Here is a 24,959-nt window from a genome sequence, read left to right as displayed (position 1 = left end):
AGAGAAAATGGCAGCAGGGAGAGCAAACAGGAGAACTAGGAAAATGAATCGAACTTCAGCAAAGCATAGACACAAGGAATAAATATGGATTAAAATAACTACCTGAAGTAAAGCAGAGACGAGGCTGATCTAATCACAATAAGAAACGCAGAACAATAATCAAAACCAGACTCAAATAATCAAACCCCGAAACCAGCCAGATCCCGTCCTCCTCCTGTCAGAACTGGGCCCGTTTTGGTAGGCCGCCTCACTCGCACACGCCTTTTTCAGATCTGCCCATAAACTCCCTGCCGGACTGAGATCAAGGCTTTGTGATGGCCACACCAAAACACTGACTTTGTTGTCCTTTGGTGACTTTACAACCACTTCGGCTGCATGCTTAGGGTTATTGTTCATCTGGAAGACCCATTTGTGCTTTATCTTCCTGGCTGATGCCTTTAAACGTTGCTTCAATATTTCCACGTAATGTTCTTTGCTCATGTTGCCGTCTGTTTTAAGCAGCGTACCAGTTCCTCCGCAACATGATGCAAACTTCACAGCTGGAGAGACGGCAAACATTCGAGGGAAAAGATGCTAAAGTGAATTGAAACCAACTTTAAAATTATTTGGGTTACTTGAAAAAATGCCATGCGAGTGGGACAACTAGACTGCAAAAAAACACAAAATCTGATCTTGGTCTAATTTCTTGTGCAAAATCCAAGTAAAAAGGCAAAGCTAATTTATGATTAAGTTGTCAGGAAGATTTTTAGGGGCTTGTTTTAAGTCAATAATTCCTTAAATAGTGTTGGGAAAGTAGCAGTTCCACTGGTAGATTATTTCACTTGTAACATCAAGTGTTATAAGTGAAAAAATCTGTCTGACAGCGGAACAAATAATTTTTTATTAATATTGACTTAAATCCAAGGTCCTATGTTTTGCTGAAAAGCTGCTAGTAAGTTAGTTTTATCTTATTTAAGGTGTTCTAATTAATTTACACAAGAAACTAGACAAAAGCTCTTGGTTGGTATCTTGCAAATGCTTTTTGTCCGTGTGGACACCAGCTGCAATTCCATTGACCACAAAATGACATAAATTGAAATTACGAAAATAAATTTGCTTGACGGAAACGCGGCAGATTTGAGAAAACTCAAATGTTTTGATAAAAAGTTTACGCGCCGGGATGGTGTGGTTTTTCAGCTGTATCGAAATCGGTTTGTGTCGCAAAACTGCAACTGGAGCACTTTATCCGCATCACACAAGTCATGTGATCAACAACAGGATGTTACCACTGGCAGAAAAGACGATAGAAAAACAACAGGAAGTCGTAGGAAGATGATGGCGCAGGAAGTTTTTTCATGACTTATCGCGAGAACAAACTTATTCACGTGACTTTAGTCGCGTTTCTTATTTAATGGAAACACCACAAACTGCAAAACTGTGGGGTTTTTTTGACATTAGTGAAACATCAACAAAGTTTTGCACACATTTGTAATGGAAACACAGCTGCTGAAGCTGGTCAGAGTTAATGGGAAACTTAACAGAGGACAACCCTGGAAAAAAAACTCTTAGTAGTTGCAAAAGACCTCAGGAATTTGCTAAAATGGCCCAAAGTCCACACCTCAATACAACCGAGTATTGGACTCACATATTCTTTTTCTTCTATTAAATAAAAGTCAGATAAAGCATGTCTAAGCTCGTGGTTGTCAAGTGACAAAATGAGAAATGGTTTAAGGGATATTAATACATTTTGCAAGTGATTTAAAGTAGATGGACTCAATCTTTGAAAGAGTGATGAAAGAGCTGCAGTAAAAAAAAAAAAAAAAAAAGTGAAGGTATTCTGGAAAGAGACAGCAAGAGTGAATTAAAGTTGGACTCCTGGCTGAGCCACCGGCGCTGATGTTTGCCGTCTGATCCGCTCAGAGACAGTTGGCTGGCAACAGTCTGCCAGCCGCAACTGTACAGTAATTCAAAGCATGCGACGTGACGCCGTTCCCTCAGAGCTGAGGCTGCCGCCCACTCACACACTCACTCACTCACTCACTCACTCACATTCACCCAGGTTGAAGCGGTGTATGCCATAAAAGTAACGAATGCACTGAGGCCTCCATTCAACGTGAGGCAATTCTTCACAGTTCCACTGCAGATTTGGGCTGAGGCTAATCTCTCCTATAACTGTGTTAAAAACGGTGGAGCGCCATTTTTGTTTTTTGCAGAGGCCAGACTTTGCAAAACAATAACAAGAAATTTGACATGGTGGATTAGTGAAGTAGCATGGCTCTTGGTGGACCCAAAGTTCGTTGTGAAGTTATTATACAGTCAATGCTGCAAACTACAAACTGCATCACAGCGCAAGATATTCACTTATTCTGTGTAATGAAGCTTTTCTGGGAATATTAAACCCAAAGCTTTGTTTTTAGGAACTTTTTATGAAAGCCAAGATACATTTTCAAATGGAACAGTGAGCTGAGATGAAGCACAGTGTTAGCAAAAGAGTTAGTAAAAGGAAAACAAGATCCTATCTTTTGTAGGTTGGTTCTCATGAGCTTCACATGACTTGCATTTAGCCCCCCCCCCCCCTCCTTCCTTCACCACTTCCCACCATGCACTCCCCCCACTCCTCTCTCTCTCTGTTCTGCGCAGCACATAGACTTCCTGTGTGTCCTGGCCTGAATGGTATGTGCATGGAGTGGGTGTCTGGGAGGCCTTTCATCCGGCATGGAAAGAAAAGAGAAGTAGAGAGAAAGAGAACGGGAGAGTGAAGGAGGGAAAGGACAGAGAGGAGGGGGGGGAATGTGAGAGAAGAGAGTCATCTTTAATCCGTTTGAGTCAGAGCAGTTGTCCAGAGGAGGGGCGTATTTGGGGACGGGTGTGAGGGCTCTGGGATGCGTGCGTGTGTGTGTGTGTGTGTGTGTGTGTGTGTGTGTTTGTAAGCGTCTGGAGGGGAAGACAGGGGCCTGCTGGGAGAGCCTGCTGCCTGTTTTGCCTTCCTGGGACTGATGACATCCGGCTGGGGCATAGTTTGCATGGCTCAGTGAAGATACCGCACAGTAGACAGGATAAAAATTAACTCCAGTATGAGGGGGAAAAAAAAAAGGTTAATGTCACGCACATTATGCAAGAAAGCACAAAACAACTCTTGTGACTGGGTTTTTAAAGCCAGCAGAACCTGCAGCCTCCAGGCTGAGGACGGATCTCTGTTTGAGGTCGTCAGACAGGGTGTAGCTGGCCAACGCCGGCTAGACCCTTACTTCACTGTGAGTCTGCCTCATGCCATGGAAATAACACACTCACTGCTCTAAGAGCGGATGGATGTGTGTGTGTGTGTACTTGTAGAGGACCACTTTCAACATTTTTGCCAACAAAAGTAGGTCATTTGTGGAAATCGAGGACTTTTCCTGGTCCTTTAGTTGTTTTTTTCCCAGTGTACTTCACTCTACCAGTTAGGCTTAGGGGAATGGAGTGAGTTAAGTTTTGGTTATGATTAGGAGCAGACTGGTAATGGTTCATGAATGCAGTTAAAAAAAAACGCAGAGTTGGGTAATAACTGGTTGCATCTACTCCGTTATGCTTACCGGTACTTGAGTAATTTTTAAAATCTAGATTTAGAAGCATTTTTGTGATGCTGTACTTTCTTACTTTTACTTAAGTAACCTTGTTATGAATTATTGCCACTCTTACTGGATGAAATGTCGTGGATACTCGACACGTTGTGAGCAACGAGCTTGTTTTAATCAAAAAATTCATCGGACCTGCATTTTTTTTTTGTTAAAGTTTAATAAGTTTTATATTGGGAAAAATAAAACCTGATTTGGAAAATGTTTGTTTTGCCTCATTTTGTAACGATTTATAAGAATTATTTTCATTTTGATCTTTAAAACACCAAACCTTCCACACAACTTAATATTTTAGTCCATCTGATTACGTGATTTTTAAATATTAAATCATTGATTTAATTTTAAAAAAAAATCAAATTTATTTTTACTGTTACTTGAGTAAAAATATGTTGAAGTAGTGCTACTCTCAGCTAAAATCAATGGAAATCAAAATAAAGATATCAGTTGATGGGAGTACAAAGATGTGTGTGTGTGTGTGTAGGCATGAACAATGACATATCCAGGAAAGACAGCTTTCAACCAGAAGATAGGATACAGCGCCATCTGCTGTGTGGGTGCACCAAATAGTAGATGCTTTCAAATAGTTGTTCAAGTTCATTAGAGAACCTGAATCCACTTGAAGATTGTACTTTTCCTTCCTTATTCATGATGTAAAACTGTAAGATTTTGGCTTATTTAGTCCTTGTGACTCCATTAAACTTTTCAATGCCTTCTAAAAGTTTTGTCACATTACAACTCTGAACGTCATATTATATCCGTCCATCCATTTTATAATTATTTTTTTTTTTATGAACAAAAAACCCGAGCTTGCCTTTGTATTCAGACGCCCCGCGTCGGTACGTTGTAGAACAGCTGCTCACTGCCGCTACAGCAGGAAGCCTTCTGCTTGTTTTCAGTTTCCAGAAACTGCCGGTCCATCTTGGCAGAACAGCTCGAGCTCAGTCCGACTGGACCATCTATGAAGATCACTTTTCACTTTTCAACTGAGTTCTGGACTCTGGAACATCCTGAGATGTTGAGACTCCGTCCCAGTCTCGAGTCTTTTTAAATCGCCGATAGATTTTCTTCAAGTTCGTCCCTCCCTGTTCTTTGGACTTCTGAGTCCATGCTGAAGAAAAGCATCGCCGCAGCATGACGCTGCCACCACCACGTTGTTCAGTAGGGACAGTGAGTTTAAGGTGATGTGCAGTACTAGTTTTTATCTCCTGTAACGTACTTTGTATTTGTGGGGTAAATGTATCCAACAAATAAAACCTAATTGTTGCTTGTTTTTTTGTGGTCTCATCCAATCACTATCCACCATCTTTCTTTATGACTTTTTTCTTATCATGCAAAATAAATACTGATGCTATCCACATCTCCTCCTTTGACAGTTTTCTCCACATTTGCAGCAAATTTCTATGTTCAATAATGAGAACTTTTAGGTCGGTGGGTGTAGCATTTTGTCTCGAGTACAAAAGTAACGGTGTAATGAACACACTATCAAATCAAACATGCTTTACATAAAGGACACATAACCTATATAATTAAGCCGCCGTGTTAAATTAATAATACTGCAAGCTAATTAACCAACTTTCCTATTAACGTGAGTGGAGTTCTAAAGGTTCAAACGAGTTATAATCATTACAGAAATGTCAGAGGACGACGAGGCATGAGGTAATTAGGTCCTCCAGCCATTGGCTCATAAATGGGATCAAATCTTAATATTCTCTTACGCCTATCAGAATGAGCTGCCCACTCAATCCATTACTGCATATGACTATTTTAATGCAAGTTGTTTGGTTTGGTGGATTTGATTACATATTTCACATTTGCTATAATTTGCTTTTTTCCCCCCCAACCGAGAGTCATTTAAACACTAATAAAGTTCACTCTGGTTTCAAATTGTCTCGAATGGACATGATTAATACAGAATTATTAGACTTTAATGATTAGATTTCAACACATTGTGGTGATGAGGATCAATGATTCATTTTATAATTTCATGTTGAGTCAGCTTTTTGAAATAAGTTTCTTGGGAAAATGTGTACACACAAACTGTTTTTCTTTTCAGACGTTGTTTCTCTATTTCCTACATTCAGATAAAAGAAGTCGATTGTCTCCATAAAAACCCAGGAACAACAGAGACGGCCCACATCAGATGCTAAAAGCGTGAAGCCCGGTGAGTCATGCTTTAAACTCGATTACTTGCTAGCTGTCAGCACATTTTGTGCAACACGCAACAGTTCAGACAATTGGGAATTCTCATTGGACGGCTGTTCAAAGCGGGGTCAACTTAAAAGTTTATTTCCCTCCGTTACAAAACGACACGTACTTTAAAACTTTCCCAGCAGTTGGATATAGCATTACTGACAGTAGTTTTTACTACAGTTGTTTGAATTGACACAACTTCTCAAGCAAATAACAAAATAAGATCCGCATTGCTAAATGTCCGGACTCCGGTGTGTTTTGTGTCAGCGTTTGTACCTCTAATGGTAACAGTATGTTAGCTTCAGGGGTAATTCTCTAAAAAGCTCCAGGACAAGAACTATAACTATTTATGTCGTTGCTATTTTAAAAACTGTTCAACTGCTGTGATTTTATAAATTCGTTTTATTTAAGAAGTAGTTCATGTAGTTCATTAAGAAGGGGTTATGTTGGACTGCAGTGGCCACCGTAATTTTTCTTACCAAATACATACTAAACATGAGAAATAATACATTGTTCCACCCAGGTTAAGTCGTAAATGTCACATTTTTGTGGTGCAAAGAAACCAACTGGCATAATTACTTTACAAAACAAAAGGGAGAAAATGGGGGAAACAAACCAACCAAAATATGACTTTAAAAACAAAAAAATAGAAATAATAATTAAACAAAACAAAAAACAACTACAACAAAAAATAACTTATGGAAATTAAACATACAATGATATACAGTACATAACGGTGCTAGACTTTAACTAAACCTCCAATTATTTTTTTTTAATCCATGACTCCTAATTGTGCCAATACAATCTAAAAGTTTTCTGAAACAAAATAAATGTTCCAACGGCTCTGAAATCTATTAATAGTTTTAAAAATACTACACAAGAACTGTTTCAACACGTCTATTTACAAATAAATTTATTCAACTGTTTGTGTCAGTATGTTCAGGTGGCTTGCATGGCTTTGCAAACTTGCTGTAAAACACCAAGCTTTGATTTTCCTTTCAAATAAAGCTTCTTGGAGCTGTGAGTAAAGTTACTATTGGAGACTTTTTTTTATATTCCTAAAAATAAAGTTGCTTATTTTTAATATAAGAAATGCCAAGTTAAACGTTTGTCAGCGGCTGAAGTATTCTAAAAATGTTGAACAACGTCTTGCAGGACTGAAACATTGAAAATGTCTTTCTATTGATAATTGAGAAGAGAATATACGCATTTTTGATGTGCCAGTTTTTGTTGGAATATAAATACAAATAGAATTGTTATAGATAAATAAAATGAATCGGTACCTGGTGGACACTTGTCTTGTTATTTTCTGAGGGAGATGCCCGTCATTTCCTGGAAGAAATAAACTTCCTGGCCGAATGAAAATAACTTCAAATCTAAATCTGTCAGGCGTATAAATAATTCACGCTTTAGGCCAAGAGTGAGCGAGACACCGGCTTTCTGATCCACCTGGCCAGGAATTACTGCAAGGACACCAGGATGCCGTTCGGGTTGGATAAGTGCGGCAGACCGGCGTCCAAGAGAGGCAAGATGATCACGAACCGAAGGGAAGGAACCGCCATAGCAGCAAAGGAACCGGCTTTCATTAGAACAGTGGAGGCCAGCCTCCATTCCTCTAGACAAGACACAGACGATGCAGAAACGCTCCAGAAAAAGTCCTGCGCATAATAGCTGGTCATAAAGTACAGGAGGGAAATGAAAAGTGTGTATTAACAGCCATAAAGCATATGGCTGGAGTGGTGTAGCCGCTTTCATCGTCTTATTGACGATGAAAGTGGAGAAGCTGTGTGGAGACCAGAGTGCCATTGAGCTGCACAGGCCCACATCAAAAGTGAATGGACTAGAAAACAGTTCCGGAGTTAGGTTACTATTTTATTTCACTTTAAAGTCAGGAAAGTCCCTTGTGAACTCATTAGGCGCTGATATCGGCTAAATGTTCATTAAGGTACGCAGCAGGACTCACTCCCCATGGGGCTTGTTCTCCCCACACTCTGGCGGTGACTAACTGCAGCAGTGCATTATGGGATGTATAGAATAATGAGTTGAGTGCTACACAACCTACAGATGGTATATTAATAATAGAAACATGGATTCATCAGCTTTGAGCTCGACATGTCTGAACTGAGCTATAGCTAGCATCGTTTTATTGATTATTAAAGAGGCACAGTTGGAGCGCGTTAGTCGCTTATTGTGCTTTTGCTGTTTAATAAAATGATGTTTTTGTAATTAAAATGTAATGTTTTGTAATTGTATTATTTTTCTTGGATATTTAAAGTCACTGAAAAAAATAAAATCTAATCTTAAAACTCAAATCTACCAAATAAATTTGGGACAGGCTTTCAGTGTGGATAAAGTGCAAGTTTACAAGTTCTATAAAAAAGGAAGAAAGAGTTGTGATTATTGTGATAACAATATAGTTAATATAGGCAAACATAAGAATGTTTTATTTATTTGGATTTTGACGTAAATGGATTAATCCAACTTTGAGATTAAACAGAATTAAACAGAATCCCGAGAGTCAGAATTCTGAGATTAAAGTCAGAATCCTGAGCAATAAATCAAAACCTATTTTTCTTCTTTTAGTGGCCCTAATCTTCACCCATTTCTATTAAAAAATATTGATATTATACTTGGATTTGACAGATTCTGTTTAAATTACCCCTGGATTCCAGATAATTCTCAGGAATTCCAATCGGATAAAAGCCCGTTTGGAATTTTTCCAACTTATTGACCCTGGGAAGGCTCAGGAGGGTGTGCGCTAAATGTCCCTGCAGCTGTGCATCGTTAGCAGTGACGCTGTCAAGCGGATGTGAGGTAATCAATGAAGAAAAAGAAAAAAAGCACTTTCACTGCATATTTATTTCAACACAATACAATATATACAGCATCAAAATGAAACATTTCCAAAAGGAACAAAACTAAAACAACAAAAGCAAAAGAGAGAAAGCATCACCACTGATTAGCAGTATGGCTATCACTCTTTTCCCAACGTTAACATTCATATGGCACTAAACTCAAATGTTCAGCACAGGATCGGTATTAAAATGTTTCAAAGCAAACACACACAACTGCAATTAAGTATCAGTGTAACTCTTCAACTCATAAATAGTAAAGATTCATTTATCATCTCATATATTAAACATATTTAAAAGGCAGTAGTAGAAACAACAAAATATCTCTCTCCGGCGACACCTTTGCCGACGTTAAACGTCTTTAAGCGGCCACAGTTTTCTAGTTTTCCTTCCAAAAAGCGACGCGGATCTCACCAACGGCAGGCTGTGAAAATAAAACACACCGTCTCACACTCTGAAGCTGAAATAGTAGCGGTACCGGGATAGGCTGGATTCTCGAAAGACACGGAAACACATCTCCTCGAATGTGTCCTTTCCTCGCACTGATACACACTCCGACTCTTGAGTTTCAGGTAAAGGACGGCCGGCGGACACGCTGCAGGCGACGAGACGGCCGCGTCATCTGCGGTCTCCTGGCATCGGAGATAACAGGTTTAAATGCTTCTAGTTTTTTTTTTTCTCTCTCTCAGGAAACACCTCTGCACCAGCTATAAGGTGAACACTGTGCATGGCAATACGCAACGCAGCTTTGCATATAACATCCTAGGTTCTCGGATATGGAGTAGTAAGAAACAACAACAAAAAAAAACAAACATTCTGGTCAGGCCTTTCTGGTTACTCTAAACCCACACAAAGAAGAGGCATGATTCGTACACAGGTAACTATAAAGCTAGAAGTTTCCTTTTATAGTCTTTATACAGATGGAGGCAGAAAACTGGATTGTTATTAGAGAAAAAAAACAACCCATAATCAACAAAACAAAGATTTAAATTGGGAACAGAAACATGTTTTCAGAGTGGGATTTGGCAGCGGGATATATTGTCCAAGCTTTAAGCCAAAAGTCACACAGGCTCATAAATAGTCCAAAGTAATCATTACCTCCAGCGGTGTGTGTCCACTGAATGTTTGAGCTGTGGAATGAGTCAGAAGCTTGTTACTGTTTTGTTATAGATCTGCATAGCAAGGCCAGGCTCCTTCCCTGATTAGAAGTCATCACATAAGCCGAGGAATGTAGAGTCGTCCTGATCCGTCTGCCCAGAAAATGACAAGAGCTGGACTAATGCTTTCCACTTTAATGCAGTAAAATGGATTTTTTTTATTTTTATTTTTTTAACGCAGGTGTTCAGTGGTATTGGTGTAATTTGAAGGCACCCCCTTCCTTACAGGTCAATATTTCCATACCCATCTCACAGTGCCGTCTCTAAATGAAACCAGCGGTTTGGTTGCTCAGCTGCCTACTTTTTGTTTTTGTTTTTTTCCCCGTCCTCGATCTTCAGGCAGACAAATAAAAAAAAACAGAAACAATCCCTTCTCTCAGAAATTGTTCTCTTCTCTGTTTCGGTCTTCAGTAGCTGTTGATGTTTTCCTCTAATGAAGCAGAGGATCGGTGCCAAAGCAACTGCTTTACTGCTCTCTACAAGGAAAGCCGAGAAAAATTTGGGGCGGGCTTTTCACGGATTTATTAATCAGTTCCAAAGTCTCCTCTGGTTTCGGTGCCCTCTCTCTTTTGGCTGGGATTTGTTTTGTTTTTACTTACTAAGTAGCTGCCCCAAAGAAATATTTGTATGGAGCTCCAATGGACTGTTTTATCTAATTTATTGAAAGCTATTTCTAGAGCTCAGCTTGATGCAGAAGCGTAAATAAGTATGATGGTTTGCACAATGATGTAATGTTGCCAGAAATGGTTTGGCAGGATTTTCAGGACACATTCTGTGCCTCAGCAGAAATCAGGAAAAAAAAAGACAGCAAATAATTGGAATGTCTGGGGCAAAATATCAGGAAACTAAAGAAGTAAAGGAATTCAGATTCTTGCTGTAAGAAACGATGTTAATAGCATTTGTGGGATTTGCCAAAGCAAACCTCTGCTGAAGGTCAGCCTTGGGACTCATTCGCCTACAGGTGGTAATAAATTAATAGTTTTTCCTAAATCTTCCTGGAATATAGCTGCTCCTACTATAACAGAGCTATGAACATTAAATTGATTACCGTTTTGTGTTCTCTACAAATGTTTTTTAAAGGGCCAGTATTATGTATTTTCCATGCATGTAGCGCAATTTTATAGCACAATCAAGTAACTACGTTACCTTCAGTTATAAAAATGCTTTACGTCTCAACTTTGACAAACGAAATTTGTGTTTGTAGTTTAATACCTTAAAATTGGGTCTCTGTCTCTTTAATAAACTCCTGCTCTTTCTGAAACAGGAAGTTGTCACAACATCGCTCCTATATTAACCCTTTAGTAACATTTTTACCGGTGTTTCACTGAGTTCCACCAGGTGTTTGCTAATTGCTGCTCGCTAGTCTGAAGGAGCTGAGTGGAGGCGTCGTATGGGAGGGCTGCTCTGTGAGGCAGAAGCTCAGAAGCTGCAGCCCAGAGGAGGAGCTTCGTCCTTCAAGGCGGAGCTAGATCCAACCAAGCTTTATTCATAGCTGAATGGTTGCCATGGGAGATTAAATGATTTCTCAACCATGCATAAAAGAGTGAAGGCAATACTCCGGGTATTTCTTTTGATGAGGGAATAATATTACAACATGACATAAAGCTCAAAAAAGTCATTATTACATAGCACTGTCCCTTTAAATGGAACTCAAAGAGCCCAAAAGCAGCTCATCAATCAAATAGTGAATTTGAATTCAGACTTATGTTTGTCTGATTAGAATTATTTTTTTTTAGGATAAGGAAAGCCATGAAGATTCTTTCACTGGATGTATGAGGGCAGAAGCTTATTATGCAACAAAAATCAGGACACACTTGGAGCAGCTAGCGCAACATAGCAGAAAAACAATAAAGCACGAACATAAAGGAACGGGAATGACGTCTCTATAAGGGGAGATACTGTTTGGTTTGTACTGTAGTATGGTTTGGAATCCATTAAAATATATCTATGTATAACGGAGCAATCCGGACTCTAAGAACATTGAAAACATTTTCTTAAGCACTAACCACTAACTTCAAGGTATTTTCTTGGGATTTTATATAGTTATGCACTAAAATCCCAATAAACCAGCATGAAAGTTTTGGTTGTAACATAACATTAATATAAAAAAAAAAGGGTTATGGGTTATAAATCCTTTTCAAGGCACTGTACGTCATAAACTTCAGCAGATAATAAAACTGTTGAGCTTTAAGATCCACTTGAGTCCAATTAGAGATATACTCTACATGTTTCAACAGCTGAGCTGAATTCCAGGTGACATATATTTTTTTTTACATAGTGATATGTAGAGGAGATTATGAAAAATAAAGCCATAAGCTCTTTATTCTGTGGTGTTGTATAGAGTGCATTTGGCCTGAAGAGAACTGCAGGCCCGCATCGTTTTCATCACGCAGTCCTGACTGAAACCCCGTCTCAGCAGTCGCTGAATGAAATGCACACTCGTGTGGTTGAATATCTCAAGTTATTTCCATAAACGCACAAATCAGCAAGAAGTTCCTGCCGCCGAGCCAGAAGAACCACATCAATCTGCATTCATCCGTTACCTCTGTGACTACGAGCCGTGACAAATTCAGACCAGGAATCCGTCCTGTTCACAACTCCACACTCAAACGCAAGAAGAGCTCTCAGGAAATCCTCTGTTTTAAAAGATCTGAAGAATCTTTTTTTAAGCTTTTGGGATCAGTCAGATTATTGGTTGCTGGTTTCCAGGTTTCCGACCTTATCGCGAGAAGAAATCCCAAGATAAACAAGCAAGTAAGCTAATAGCTACCTGAGAGTTTTAGCTATTTCTCAAAAGCTGCGAGTGGAAAAGGATTGAGGATTTTAAAAACCGCTTTTCCACTTGTCTAGTTATTCAAGTCAACTTTAGTGAGGACAATTTTCTCCACAATTACTGACTCTCCAGAACCCATTGTGTCATTCCTGGTAAAGATGGGTAAAAAAAAAAAAAGAAGCCAGAAAGCAAATTCACTTTTCATAGCAGTGGCAAAATCTTAAATTAAATTTAGAAAAATTCACCCATTTATTTAATAAAGTAACAAAAAAATGTAAAGAGAAATCCCAGTGCCATAATTGTTGATATAGCTACCATTTGCTATAAGATGAATAAAAATGTTCTGCTTATTTTATGTTATAATATATTTTTAAGCTGACCACTGTGCCTGGGAACTTTTAATAAGTAATTCATGACTTCATGCTGCCTCCAAGTATAAACACCATGAGCCACAGAGGCTGTGTTTTTTTTGCCACTGGCCTCTATGTAGAATAATTTTCTCGTTACCACACACAGTAATGAAGAAAAACAAAAAAACCCTCCGAAGCTTTTTGTTACGAGAACTGCAGCACAGAGGAATCTCCTGGGATCTCCGTAGCAACTATTAGACACATTAGACAGAAAAACATTTCCATCCGACCATCACAAACATAAACATGTGCTTACTAAAGTGTGTCGAGTATTTAATTGGAACCATGTTTGGTAAAAATGGAGCTTTTCTGCTTTAAATAATCCGCCTGGATGCGGCATAGACGAAGCATAAACATGAGGCACGGTGGAGGATCTGTGATGCTTTGGGTGAACCAGGTGGATTCTGGGTAGAAAATTGACTGAACATTCGGTCATTCTAAAGGATAATAATTATATGATCATTATGAAACATATGAAAGGCGCTTATACCAAGTACTGGCATCGTAGCTGTCTATAACTTGTTTAAACTATTATTTCTCCATAATAAATGCACTCAAATTACATTCTGAACATAAGATTATGGCACTGAAATAAAAGTTGCATTTATTTTAAGGCTTCTTCCACATTTTTTTTAAATTTTTTTTTTACCAACAGCACCAACAGGTTCTGTACTTCGTTTTTACTTTTTTCACAAATCTATAACCCAATTCAATATAAAATCATTAGATGGGGGGGATATCAGGGGTCTCTGTTTCATCTTTTATTTGAACACCAGATTCCTTCATCGCGCCGTAATGTGAGCTGCCTGGTCTGTAAGAGGCAAATGAGTTAAACAGATGGAAAGCGAGTCCCAACACCGAGTTGAACACAAAGTCTCTTTATTATTAAGCTAAGGAGCCACTGATTGCGGGGAGCTTTTTTTCTTTTTTTTTTTTTAAAGCTGAGTCAACAGAAGATTGTTGCAGGTGAGGTTGACAATGATGCGGTGGTAATGGACAAACTCCGGCTGCAGGAGACTCCGCTCTGACCGCACATCAAAAATCCAAATTTGAATTCAACCATAAAGGAGGAGAAGAAGAAGGAGAAGGAAAAATCCCCAGGGATCTTGGAAATACACCCCACTTCACCGGTGCCAGAAATATGAAGGCTGTGTGGAATGAAGTCACATGTCACACATTAAATTTCCTCCAAATTAACCAGATGCTGATTACTTGAACTCACAGGGTGGGATGGGTTGGTGTGGGTGCGTATGTGTGTGTGTGTAGTGGGTTTTGGGTGGAGGTAAGTAGTTCACCTCTGGCTGCTTTTCCAGATGAGGCACAGATCAGCTCGTTCCGCCTCTGCAGTCTCTGCTTTGATATTTCTCTCCGTCTGCCGCCGATTGAAAAATGCTCCTGCATGCTTGTGGCTCATTCTTAAAATTACAGCTATCAAGCGTGATTCATCCATCCATTATCTTCTCAGCAAGTGGACGCGTATCCTTTTAGATACTAATCACCGTCAGTGTCTCTGACCTTATGGAATGGAGAGGAAAAAAAAAAAACTTTATATCTTTCTTCGTGTTTAAATCAAAACTGCAGAGACATTGAATTTACACTGAAGAAAATAAATTTCATTAGAAATCTATAAAATGAATGAGAAAATACTGTAAGGATATTTTTTTTGTTGTTCTGGCCACTTGGATTATTTGATTACGTCTGGTTCTGGAAAGGGTGCGTTTGAAACCGACTCTGTCCTAGTTGAAGGAAATCCTTCACACGAAACTACGAGCGACTGGATTGAGCTCCGGAGTTTTTTTTGGGGGCGTTTCTCAATCGCAGGTGGTTTACCTCGCTGACGAGCTTTCCCAAAACCCATCGGTACCTCTCATAACACAAACACTCGATCTGTCCTCGACTTTGTCGTGTCTTGTGTGGACCATTTGGTTTAGCAGAGGTGTTCCTTTAGTAACAGTCTCCTCTTCTCGGTGGGTACGTCGGCACACCCGATCGTCGGCGTTCATGTAGTAAAGGTCTGTCGGGACTCGGACTGCGCCAGAAACCCTTTTCCCTACCCGAGTCTCGTCAGCTCAGAGTCTTCTTTGCTGCAGCCGAGAGCGCCGGCCTCCCGGGGGGACTGGACCTTTCCGATTTCTTCAAGGGCGCTGGCCAGAGAGTCCAGGTCCCCGGGGTCCTGGTGCTGCGCTTCCCACAGGCTCAGAATCACCGACGACGGGCTCTGCTGGCATGCAAAGTAGCCCAGGTTCCTACAGGTTGGAGAAATGGATGCATTTTAAAAGTAGAAAAACAAGAAAATGATGTGATTATACAAAGTAGGACATTAACAATCGAATAAATGCACAGAGGTTAGGTGATGTTTGGGATTTATTACTATAAACTGACAGAAATGGGTTTTTTTTCTTGTAGGTGCATCTGAAGGACATCTTAGTAAATATTTACTGTATGAATGAACTGATTTGATTTAAAATAGAAGTTTCACAAAATTCTATAATCATAAGGAGCCAAGAGGCCGATGGTAATCCGGTAATTCGTAGTCAGGATTACAAAATCCATTGAAGCTCGTGGTTGTGATGTGACAAAAAATGTGAAAACTCTCGAAAGGCTTAAAGATTTTAGCAAAGCGCTGTTTGTGCGTTATTTTAGAATTTTCAGTTACAAACATAAAAAGACAATCAGAAATGATTGATGAATCAAATCGACTGACGCATGTCTGATGCATTCCCATCTCGGTGTTCAGTTTGACACCAACTTGCTGCAACGTCAATCAAGACAACTAATTGCTCAAAGTTAAACGTTTTACATCTAAGAACTATTCTGCACCAAATGTAAGGAAATCTCGGTAACACTTTAATTGACGGGATGTGCATAAGACTGACATGACACTGTCATAAATATGACATAACATCTGTTATGGACATGAAGTCTTTATGAATGTTTGTGACTGTGATCATTAAGTGTCATTTGGTAAATAATGACACTTTTAATGCAAAGTTGCTTTAAAAGTAAATTAAAAGTGCTAACTTTGCATTAAAGTATCCTTTTTTACTGAACAATGCAAAGATGACACTTTTAACAAAACTTTTAAAGCAACTTTCCATTAAAAGTGTCATTATTTCCCAAATGACACTTAATGATCACACAGTCACAAACATTCATAAAGACTCCTTCATGTCCATAACAGATATTATGTCGTATTTATGACAGTGTCATGCCAGTCTTATGCACAGCCCTTCAAATAAAGGTTACCAAAATGTCTACACATTTCCGTCTCTCATTTAGTTTTACATGTAATTGATTGGCTTTATAAGAACTTATATCTGAGATGATTTGGAGAGTGCTGATTCTTCTTATCTTTGCATTTTGTTCTTCTCAGAGGATTTGTCCGTACTGGAGACATTTTCACTGATCATGTGGTTTGCCTTTTTTGACAAGGTGGCGGCTGTTAAGTCGTTTTACATATAGCATATATATTTCTCGTCTCATCTCCATTTTGCTTTGTAATATATGTATCACAAGCCAGTCAAAACTCTAAAGCGGAACAAATCTCAGCGGGATTGTGGAATGTATTTTATTTAAAGGAATGCAGAGTAGTGCACAATAGTTTCATCCAGCACATGGCAGATTGGTGCGCTGCACGTCAACAAGTGTTTTCCCTCTGAAATAAAAGTAATAAATCAGCTTTTATGGTACAGCACCTTGAAACAGTATTCACACACTTTGACACACAAACACACCTACAAATAAAAGCTTTTGGATGTATTTTGTTGGGGTTTCATGGGACAAAATAATATAAAATAGCGCATAACAGTGCCATGGAAGGAAAATGGCACGAGTTTCAAAGTTTTATAGAAATTGAATTTTGTCTATGTTAATACTTTATGAAACTTATAGACATGAAAAGTTCCGATTTAAGATAAGCACATAAGATGTTTTAAAATGTGAAGGACATTTTATTAGTTTCCATTCCCTCATCCAGCAGAGGCTACTTAAACAGATTATTCCCATGGATGACAGTTCATTCTGCAAGACAGACTCCCATTTGTTCTTTACCTTCATTACTCTTACAAAATCTCTCCACCAGAGGGCACTGTTTCATCACAGTGACATTTCATCTTGCTGCCTGTCTCCTCTTTTGCTCTCTTTTCCACTTCCTCACCCTCCTTATATCATTATGTTCCCACACACTCACAGAAATAATTACAGAAATCAGCTTAAGTAGGTAGAGACATTCTTATTACATGCTTCTCGGCGTGTTTGACTATGCCGTAAAAAAACAACTCTGATATCCGTTCCCATTTCTCAGCTACAGATTTTTGTTTTCAGACCCGTTTAGGCAAAACTCCCCTAATTGTGTAGTTGGCGCATAGTTTCCCAGCTAACTTTTTTTCCTCCCCTCGTCTCGCGTTCCTCTAACTGAAGAGAAACAAAGGCGGTCGCGAGCCAACCGCAAAGACCTGAGAGCGGTCGTGACAATAAGCACTTGGTAATTGACTTCTCCTCTGAAGCACAAGCGGAGATCTGCGGATCTCCAAATAAATAAAATCCTCCCACCCCCACACAAACACTGACCTGACACGAGCTCCGGAGTGTTCAGCAGGGGCGGGGGAAGACGGAGCGCGCGTAGCTGCTGCTGCTGCTAATGAGAGGCGCTAACACGAACACATTTTATCGCCAGAGGGCTGGGCTGTCAGCAGTCAGAGACCTTTCCTCAGATTTCTGCAAGGCACCACATCCGCTTTTGCAGCTACTGTTTGCTAAACTGTGCTAAAGTTGACCCCAACGCCCCGTTCCCGCCGCCTCCCTCCCTTCTCGCCTTCAATACTTGCGTTTTAGATCTATAATGAAATCAGCAGAGTGGTGCGCAAGTGAAGGCTGGTAGGCGATGAAAGATAAAGTCTGACACTGGCTTAATTCCTGCCTAAACGCGCAATTCAGAAGGAGAGCTGTGTTTGCGCTGATGAAGGAGGCATGAGATACGCTGTGCTTCAAAACAAAAGCTTCATTGGAAAATGTGCCAATGGAGTCGGCGTGGAACGTGAAGGCTTTCATTCAGACCTGTCTATGTGGAGCTTCTGAGCCAGCAGCTGCCAGTCCTTCCCGTTGGCGTTGGCCGTGTCAAAGGTGGCGCTGATCCGCTGACGGATGGACGGGGGGATTTTGAAGGCCTTTGACCCTGTCTGAGAGGTGATGGTGCAGTCGGACTGCGTGAAAAAGGGAACCGCTCCTTTTTCATTCTGAGGAGGAAAGAGAGAAGACGGAGGACAAAGAGTCACTGAGACAATGCGGAATCCAGAAATTAAAAGCTCATTCAGCGAGCTCTTGAATCAAATCAAGAAGTTAAGCGTAGCATCTGCTAACACCGCAACCAGTCACATCACAATCGATGTATACTGTTTGGTATTTACCCTCTTACAGGTTTGAATGTTCAATTGAATGCTAAGATCATCAACCAAATTTTGATGTCAGTCTAAGACTTCATTCACACGGCAGGCGAAGGCGACTCAAATCCGCTTTCTTTGCCTATTTTATTTTGCGTACACGCACCTTTCTCACTCCAGTCTGAGCATCCCAATTTCAATATTTTCATTCCCCCAAAAATTCAATCTGTGCCAGTTCCATATATGGTACTAATTTGGATACTTATCCAACATTTTCCAAAGCGTCTGCAGTATCAACATTTATGTCTCATTTTATTTGGCTTTTATGCCACTGATGTGAGACATGCGTCGTAGTTTTGCACAAGAAGAAACCAGACGCAGTAAATGTGGATGTAAACAATGTGTGAAAATTATGATTATGAACTTATGAGAGAAGTCTGCAAAGCGCATCAGATCAAAATCCCACCACTCTTACCTCCGACTACATCCAGACAGACTTCTTCCCTAGAGATGCTGCAGTCGGCGCTCCACAAAAGGCCGTCGCTATTAGTCGTGCTTTCGTTTTATTCGCTTCCTGCGGGTTGTTCTGATTTTGTAACAGTACTGTCAGTTTTCATTGCTGAACAAACTTTAAAATTTCATTTATTATTATTTCCGTAAACTGCTGTGTGATGTCAACGTTCTTCTGCGCATGAGGGTTGCTTTGTGGTCATAAACCATTCACACAAAAGTCTGATTTAAATATTAGTATGAACAGCCAGGCAAAAAAATTAAATATTTATTTCAGAAATAAAATCTGAATTGAGCATCAAACCCTGCTGTGTGGGCGTAAAGATACCTAAAGATAACCTTAGTATGCAAATAATGCTAACCCGGGTTTATGTGAATTTGTTGCCCCACTTGATAAATCCTGAATTATCTGTGATCAACCACATATTTCTGAGGCAATGTCAGGTAGTTAGTTAGTACTGGGAGCACTGGGAGAAGGCAGTGGAGCTCAATTTTTTCACAGATTATCTGTCTGATACTATACTGTCATGACAGAGTGAGAGTTTCAACAAATATGTAAAAAACATATATTTTAAACATGCATTTCTATTAAAGCTACTTCAGCTATACTGCAGCTTTAAATATGATTGAGGATCTGTGCAATCACCTTAAGCAGGCTGTTCATGCTAAACAACGTTCTGCAGTGTGTTTAGTGGGTGATTACTTTCTCCCACAGAACCACGCTGGCATAGAAAACTGCAATTTGCATTCACTCTTAACATCTCTGCTTGATATTAAAATTAGCTTGATGAACTGAAACATGCAAGTTACAAAAAAAGACAAGAAACAAACAGCAAGTCTTTCAGGTACGTGTTCGCAGCGCTGTATGAGCGCGGCTCACCTCCACGACAGACGTGTAGATCTGGAGTATCTGCTCCTCTCCTGTGACCTGTCGCACGCTGATCTTGCAGGATAGCTGAGACGAGGAGAGGCTGTAGCGCTCCAGAGAGAAGGCACACTGCAGGGGACACCGGTTACTGGCCCACACCTGAGAAAAGGAGAACTCCTGCGGAGCCGAGAGAGACGGAGGGTGGGACAGGATGACGGGATTAGGCTGGGCGAACGGAAAAACTCATTAAATTCGACTTGGGTCGGTTGTTGTTTCTGAATCTCGCTCTGCTGTTCTGCATATTTAATTACTAGTGAGCGAGTGGCCTTGTTAGAAAATCGATGACGTTAACGAATCAAGAAGCTTCACCCATCAGAAGGAAAACCGGCAGTTGTAAAGTATTTTGTACAGTAACAAGAGAAAATGCAATAATTTGAGAAATGTCAGGTGTTATGTGGAGGATGTGCTAAATCTAAAAAAAAAAGAAAAAAAGATCTTGCTAGTATAATGCTAGCACAAGTAATAAACATTTGATTTATACTCAGTCTGTCTGTCTGTCTATAAGTCCGGATTCACCAATTAACATCCCAAATCAGTGATTGTTCCTCTTATTACTCTAAATGTTTTCTGTCTACAAAAGCAACAAACAACAGCATGTACCTTGAAGTACTTTCTTTTTTTTTTAAATCAAATGAAACTGAAAATTGGGATAATATGTTGGATTCAACACTGCTACCTCTATCAGGGCCCCTACAGCCCTTTTCCCCTCTCTTTCATATTAGATCCTTCTTAGAATTAACGTTCTGAAATTGGTCAAAACTGAAATAGACAAGTCAGACCTAAAGGAGAAACATAATTCAGTATTTTTCAGAAACAAATGTGGTGGCAAGTTAAACTAGCTTTTTCGTAGAGCATGCTTTGTCCCAATTCCACTTTTGCCTCACTTGTTCTGAATATGTGGAAGTTAAGGTATGAACCTATTTGCTTGTCGCCATTTCCTGACCTGTGAGGCTAAACACGCATGATGACTTGAGTGGCTTGTTCTGTCATGTTTCTCAGTCTGAGGATGGGTTCAGAAATATCCAGCTCTCTGCGCCATGTAATAATTATGCTGCAGGAACACAGGATGCTCATGGATTACCAATAAAACATTTCCAAACACACTAATCAACTTTATAAAGTACAAATATAAGCAAATCTTTATCTGAATGATTGTAGTACCTGTGGTTTTGTAGAAAAGTTATTATATCCCTCCTAAACAAATTGCAGGTTCCATTTTACAAAAGGTTTACAGTGTAAGATTACGGCAACTGCAATAACACATTAATTTAGTTCACCGGGGTGCTGGGGGCAAGTGCTAAGGGTGATCTTTTACTTTATAAAGTGGTGTTCTTACGTGGAAAAATATATTAATAGAATAAAACACATTTATCATTTTAAAACGGCAGGATTTTATTTCTTTCCCTGGGGGCTACTACATCCTACGACTGTTTATGCAGGAAAAAACTGACCAATTTGGAAAAATAAGAAGTAATACTGATCGTTGAACTGTGTAGTTTGCAGAACGTTTGTTCCAGAGCATACCACTTGGTTAAGAAAGAAAAAAATGTCCAGTGTCTGTTCTTGTTCTATTTCTGTATATCTTGCTTAAAAAAACCCATTAGTTTACCACAAAGCAAAGTCCACGTTATCAGAACTAGTTCATTTTGAGCTTTAACCTCAACTCTAAATATATATGTATATATTCTCACTGAACTGCGTTAGTTTGAGGATTTATTGTCTTATTCTTCTCCTCTCCTCCACAGTCCTGCTGCTAAGCTCGTATCTTAATGCCGATCTTTAGATGGGGATCAATGTCGTGATTATAGAATTAGGACAAAAGATCCCTTAATGCTCACAGTTTGCTCTGCATTTCCACCTCAAATGTAGTAAGCTTTAGAAACCAAAGCTACATCTGCTGAGCATATGCAATCTGAAGCACGCTGTCGCTGTTTCTGCCGCCGCTACTCACTGCTGCGTGACCCAGACTCTGTTGCAGCCGGAACGGGTCAAAACGCAGTTGTACAGATGAATCACCCGCTCTTCAGACCCATCAGAAAAGGACAGCCACTTATAACTGCCTGCTTTAGGTGGCAGTCATGTCTGAATTAGAGCCTGAAGCCGTCTTCCTGGTCGAATCTTCGGGTTTCCTTGTTGGTATTCTGGAGTTGCTACGGTGGGCTAATTCTGCTAATAAGATGTCGCTGGTGGGATAAACATCACAGGGCAGAACAGAACATGCAGCATGAAGACCCCTAGGAAGATAACTATGATATATCTGAGTGTGTGTGTGCTTTTTCCTGCCTAGTAGTCATAATTAAGTTTGTAATGCTGTGTGTGTGGGTGAGATAGCTAGCCTCCTACTGTGCCCTTGCTGCTGCCCTTTAGCTTTGATGTGACCAAGCAAGCAAAAGGCGTGTGTGATGGAAGAGTGAGGCTGCCGCTGAAAACGAGGGCGAACGCCTTCTTTTCATGCACATGGTCGCCAAGGAGCTGCGTGCGCTTTCGACTTTAACGCCGATAAACTCATTGTAAACACTCCTCGCCGCTTTACACAACAGTAAAGGGTGGAAACAGTCCAACCTGGCAGGTGGTGAAAGGCTTGATGCTCCAGAGTAACCGCGGGACGTCCTGGATGGACACCTGGAGGCTGAACGTGTTCCCCTTAAACAGCAGAATTTTAGGTTCTTCGAGGAGCCGTCCACCCCTGCTGCGCTCCCCCACCACCACCTCCTGATAGGGAAAGAGACAGTTTAATGGGCTTTTTGTCTTTGGCACAGACAGAAAACAGTTGCCTTACAAAAGAATTTATTTTGCTAAATATTTTTTTACCATCACAGCTGCCAAAATTAAAGAGGCAGTATTATGCATTTTCCAGACATAGAGTAGCATAATCAACTAATGTTAACTTCAGTTGTTATAAAAATGCCATATATACAGTACAGACCAAAAGTTTGGACACACCTTTTAGTTCAATGAGTTTCCTTTATTTTCATGACTTTTGACATTGTAGATTCACACTGAAGGCATCAAAACTATGAATAACATGTGGAAATATGCACTAAACAAAAAAGTGTAAAACAACTGAAAATAGCCCTTATATTCTAGTTTCTTCAAAGTAGCAACCTTTTGCTGTGATTACTGCTTTGCACACACTCTGCATTTTCTTGATGAGCTTCAAGAGGTCGTCACCTGAAATGGTTTTCACTTCATAGGTCAACCTGCCCTGTCAGGTTAATAAGTGGGATTTCTTGCCTTATAAATAGTCATGAAAATAAAGAAAACCCGTTGAATTAGAAGGTGTGTCTAAACTTTTGGTCTGTACTGTATGTCAAATATTACTTTAAATAAATTTGACTTCCAATTTCTTTTGGCCGATTTGGAAACACCAAGTGAGACAGACAGCTGGAACTCATCGTACGATTCATAAAAATGGAGGTGACAGCACCGTGCTGTGGGGATGCGCTCATTTAACAAGGACAGGGAAGAAAACCTGCTGTAGTTGCAAAAGACTTGAGAACCTACCAACAAACTAATCACCCCAAACTTAGTTGGTTTGCAAACATCAAAGAAAATCTGTGTTAAAGTTTCCCAGCCAAAGTCCAGATCTATTTAGACCAAATTTTAAATTTGTGGGAAAACATGACAATTGAGATGAACAAATACCCTCCATTTAATCAGACTGAGCTTAAGCTATTCTCCTAAAAAAATGTTTTGGGCAACAATTATTTTTGTTGCCTAAACAACAAAAATATGTTTTTAAATATTTTCATTGAAAAAAACAATCCTGAAAGATTTTACAGGAAAAAATTCCTGAAAACTTTTTCTGGGAATTTTGTGTTCACACTGTGAAGACTTGAACAAACTGTGCAGGTTTATATGTAGATGTTTTTTTCAGTCTTCTAATATCAACAGACGTATTAACAACAAACCTTGTTGTTTTATTACCAAGGCAACCTATGGTTCATCTAAAACATGAAGGCTTCCTTTAACTGTGTTCAGTTTCTTAGATTTTCACCCAAGTTTTTCTTTCCAGTTTTCATTTTCGACAGTAATGCACCGCTCCTTAAGTTCAAAGTCTAGATCTGGTCAAAATGAGCAGGTGGAGAAATTCTCTCTTGGCTGTTTTGCAGCTACGTCCTGACAAAAAAAACAGAACATCTTTTGCAGATGAAAAGATTTCTCATATAAAAATAAAACTATCACTCTGAGCAGAACAGATGAATGTTAAATAACCATGTTGCAGAACACAAGTAAGATGGCTCTGTGCTGAAAACCAGACAAAAAAATTTAAAAGAAGTTGTCAAATAATAAAAGAGAGATATGATTAAAACAAGCGATGTTTGCTTGAATTTTTTATGATTGGCTGGAAAACAAAAGTGCATAAAACACCAAGGAGAGAAAAAGAGTGTGGAAAACTGCTTCAATCAATTTGTACTTGAAAATGTAGTTTTGATGGTCTTACTATATTAAAAAAAGACATAAAATTATATTTAAAAAGTAAAAAATGTCAGTAGTAAACTAAGGTCTGCATGATTTCAAACATGTGCGTAAAATAAGCAATCAGTATCTCTATAGTCATAGCGGCATATTAGTAGAGCACAATATTTCACTTAATATCTAAGAATTAAAGAGAGAAATGCTAAGAAACCGCATGCATTTTACCATTGTAGCATTTTCCTTTGAGTGGAAAGCAGCCATCAATAAATTGTTAGTGCTTGCCCTCTGTCTCCAGACAAAATAGATGCAGTGAAAAAAGTTCTACTGCATGAAAAATTAGCCAAATGCCAGCTTAGAGGCAGGTGGACAAAAAAAAAAAACCCAAACTGAAAGACTTTGCCTATAAAAGAGAAAAACAAAGGTTCTCCTCTTGGCAGACAAGCAGAAAAACAAAAAACAAACCAAAAAACAAAAGACAGGGCGGTTGACAGTAATTAAAAGCTTCCCAGGATGACAACCAAAAGAGGACACGATAATCTGACAGAGAACAAAGTAGGCCACACTGAGAGAGGAGAACAATGGACAAAAACGGCAGCAAAAGGAAAAAATCACCTCAAACAAAGCACAGATCAAGCATTCATACCTCATTTTATTATTTCTGTGTACCATGTTGTGGTTTCTCAACAGGTATGAAGATCCATAAATGGTCTGATTATTTAAGCATGATCTGCCATTCTAACAGCTATTGT

The 24,959-nt window shown here is 39.5% G+C and overlaps 1 protein-coding gene across 4 annotated transcripts in view; it reads right to left on the bottom strand.

Moving 5' to 3' along the window:
• Positions 1-8,623: 8,623 nt before the first annotated feature.
• The window catches only part of LOC114149464 (netrin receptor UNC5D-like), a 240,771-nt gene continuing 224,435 nt past the window's right edge, over positions 8,624-24,959 (bottom strand). For 2 of the 4 annotated variants that reach the window (XM_028025353.1, XM_028025355.1), the window contains exons 15-18: positions 22,354-22,503; positions 19,744-19,908; positions 18,031-18,209; positions 8,624-15,221 (exon numbers count right to left, since the gene is read on the bottom strand). In XM_028025353.1, the coding sequence (XP_027881154.1) occupies positions 15,026-15,221; positions 18,031-18,209; positions 19,744-19,908; positions 22,354-22,503 (690 nt within the window). In that variant the 3' untranslated portion in view covers positions 8,624-15,025. The remainder of the gene's footprint in view (positions 15,222-18,030; positions 18,210-19,743; positions 19,909-22,353; positions 22,504-24,959) is intronic. The other 2 variants (XR_003596509.1, XM_028025356.1) reach the window with 2 other exon arrangements.

The sequence above is a fragment of the Xiphophorus couchianus genome, chromosome 8 (assembly GCF_001444195.1).
Source record: "Xiphophorus couchianus chromosome 8, X_couchianus-1.0, whole genome shotgun sequence".
Classification (NCBI taxonomy): domain Eukaryota; kingdom Metazoa; phylum Chordata; class Actinopteri; order Cyprinodontiformes; family Poeciliidae; genus Xiphophorus; species Xiphophorus couchianus.
Note: the sequence above shows the minus strand (reverse complement) of the source record. Positions and strands in the feature narration are given on the sequence as shown.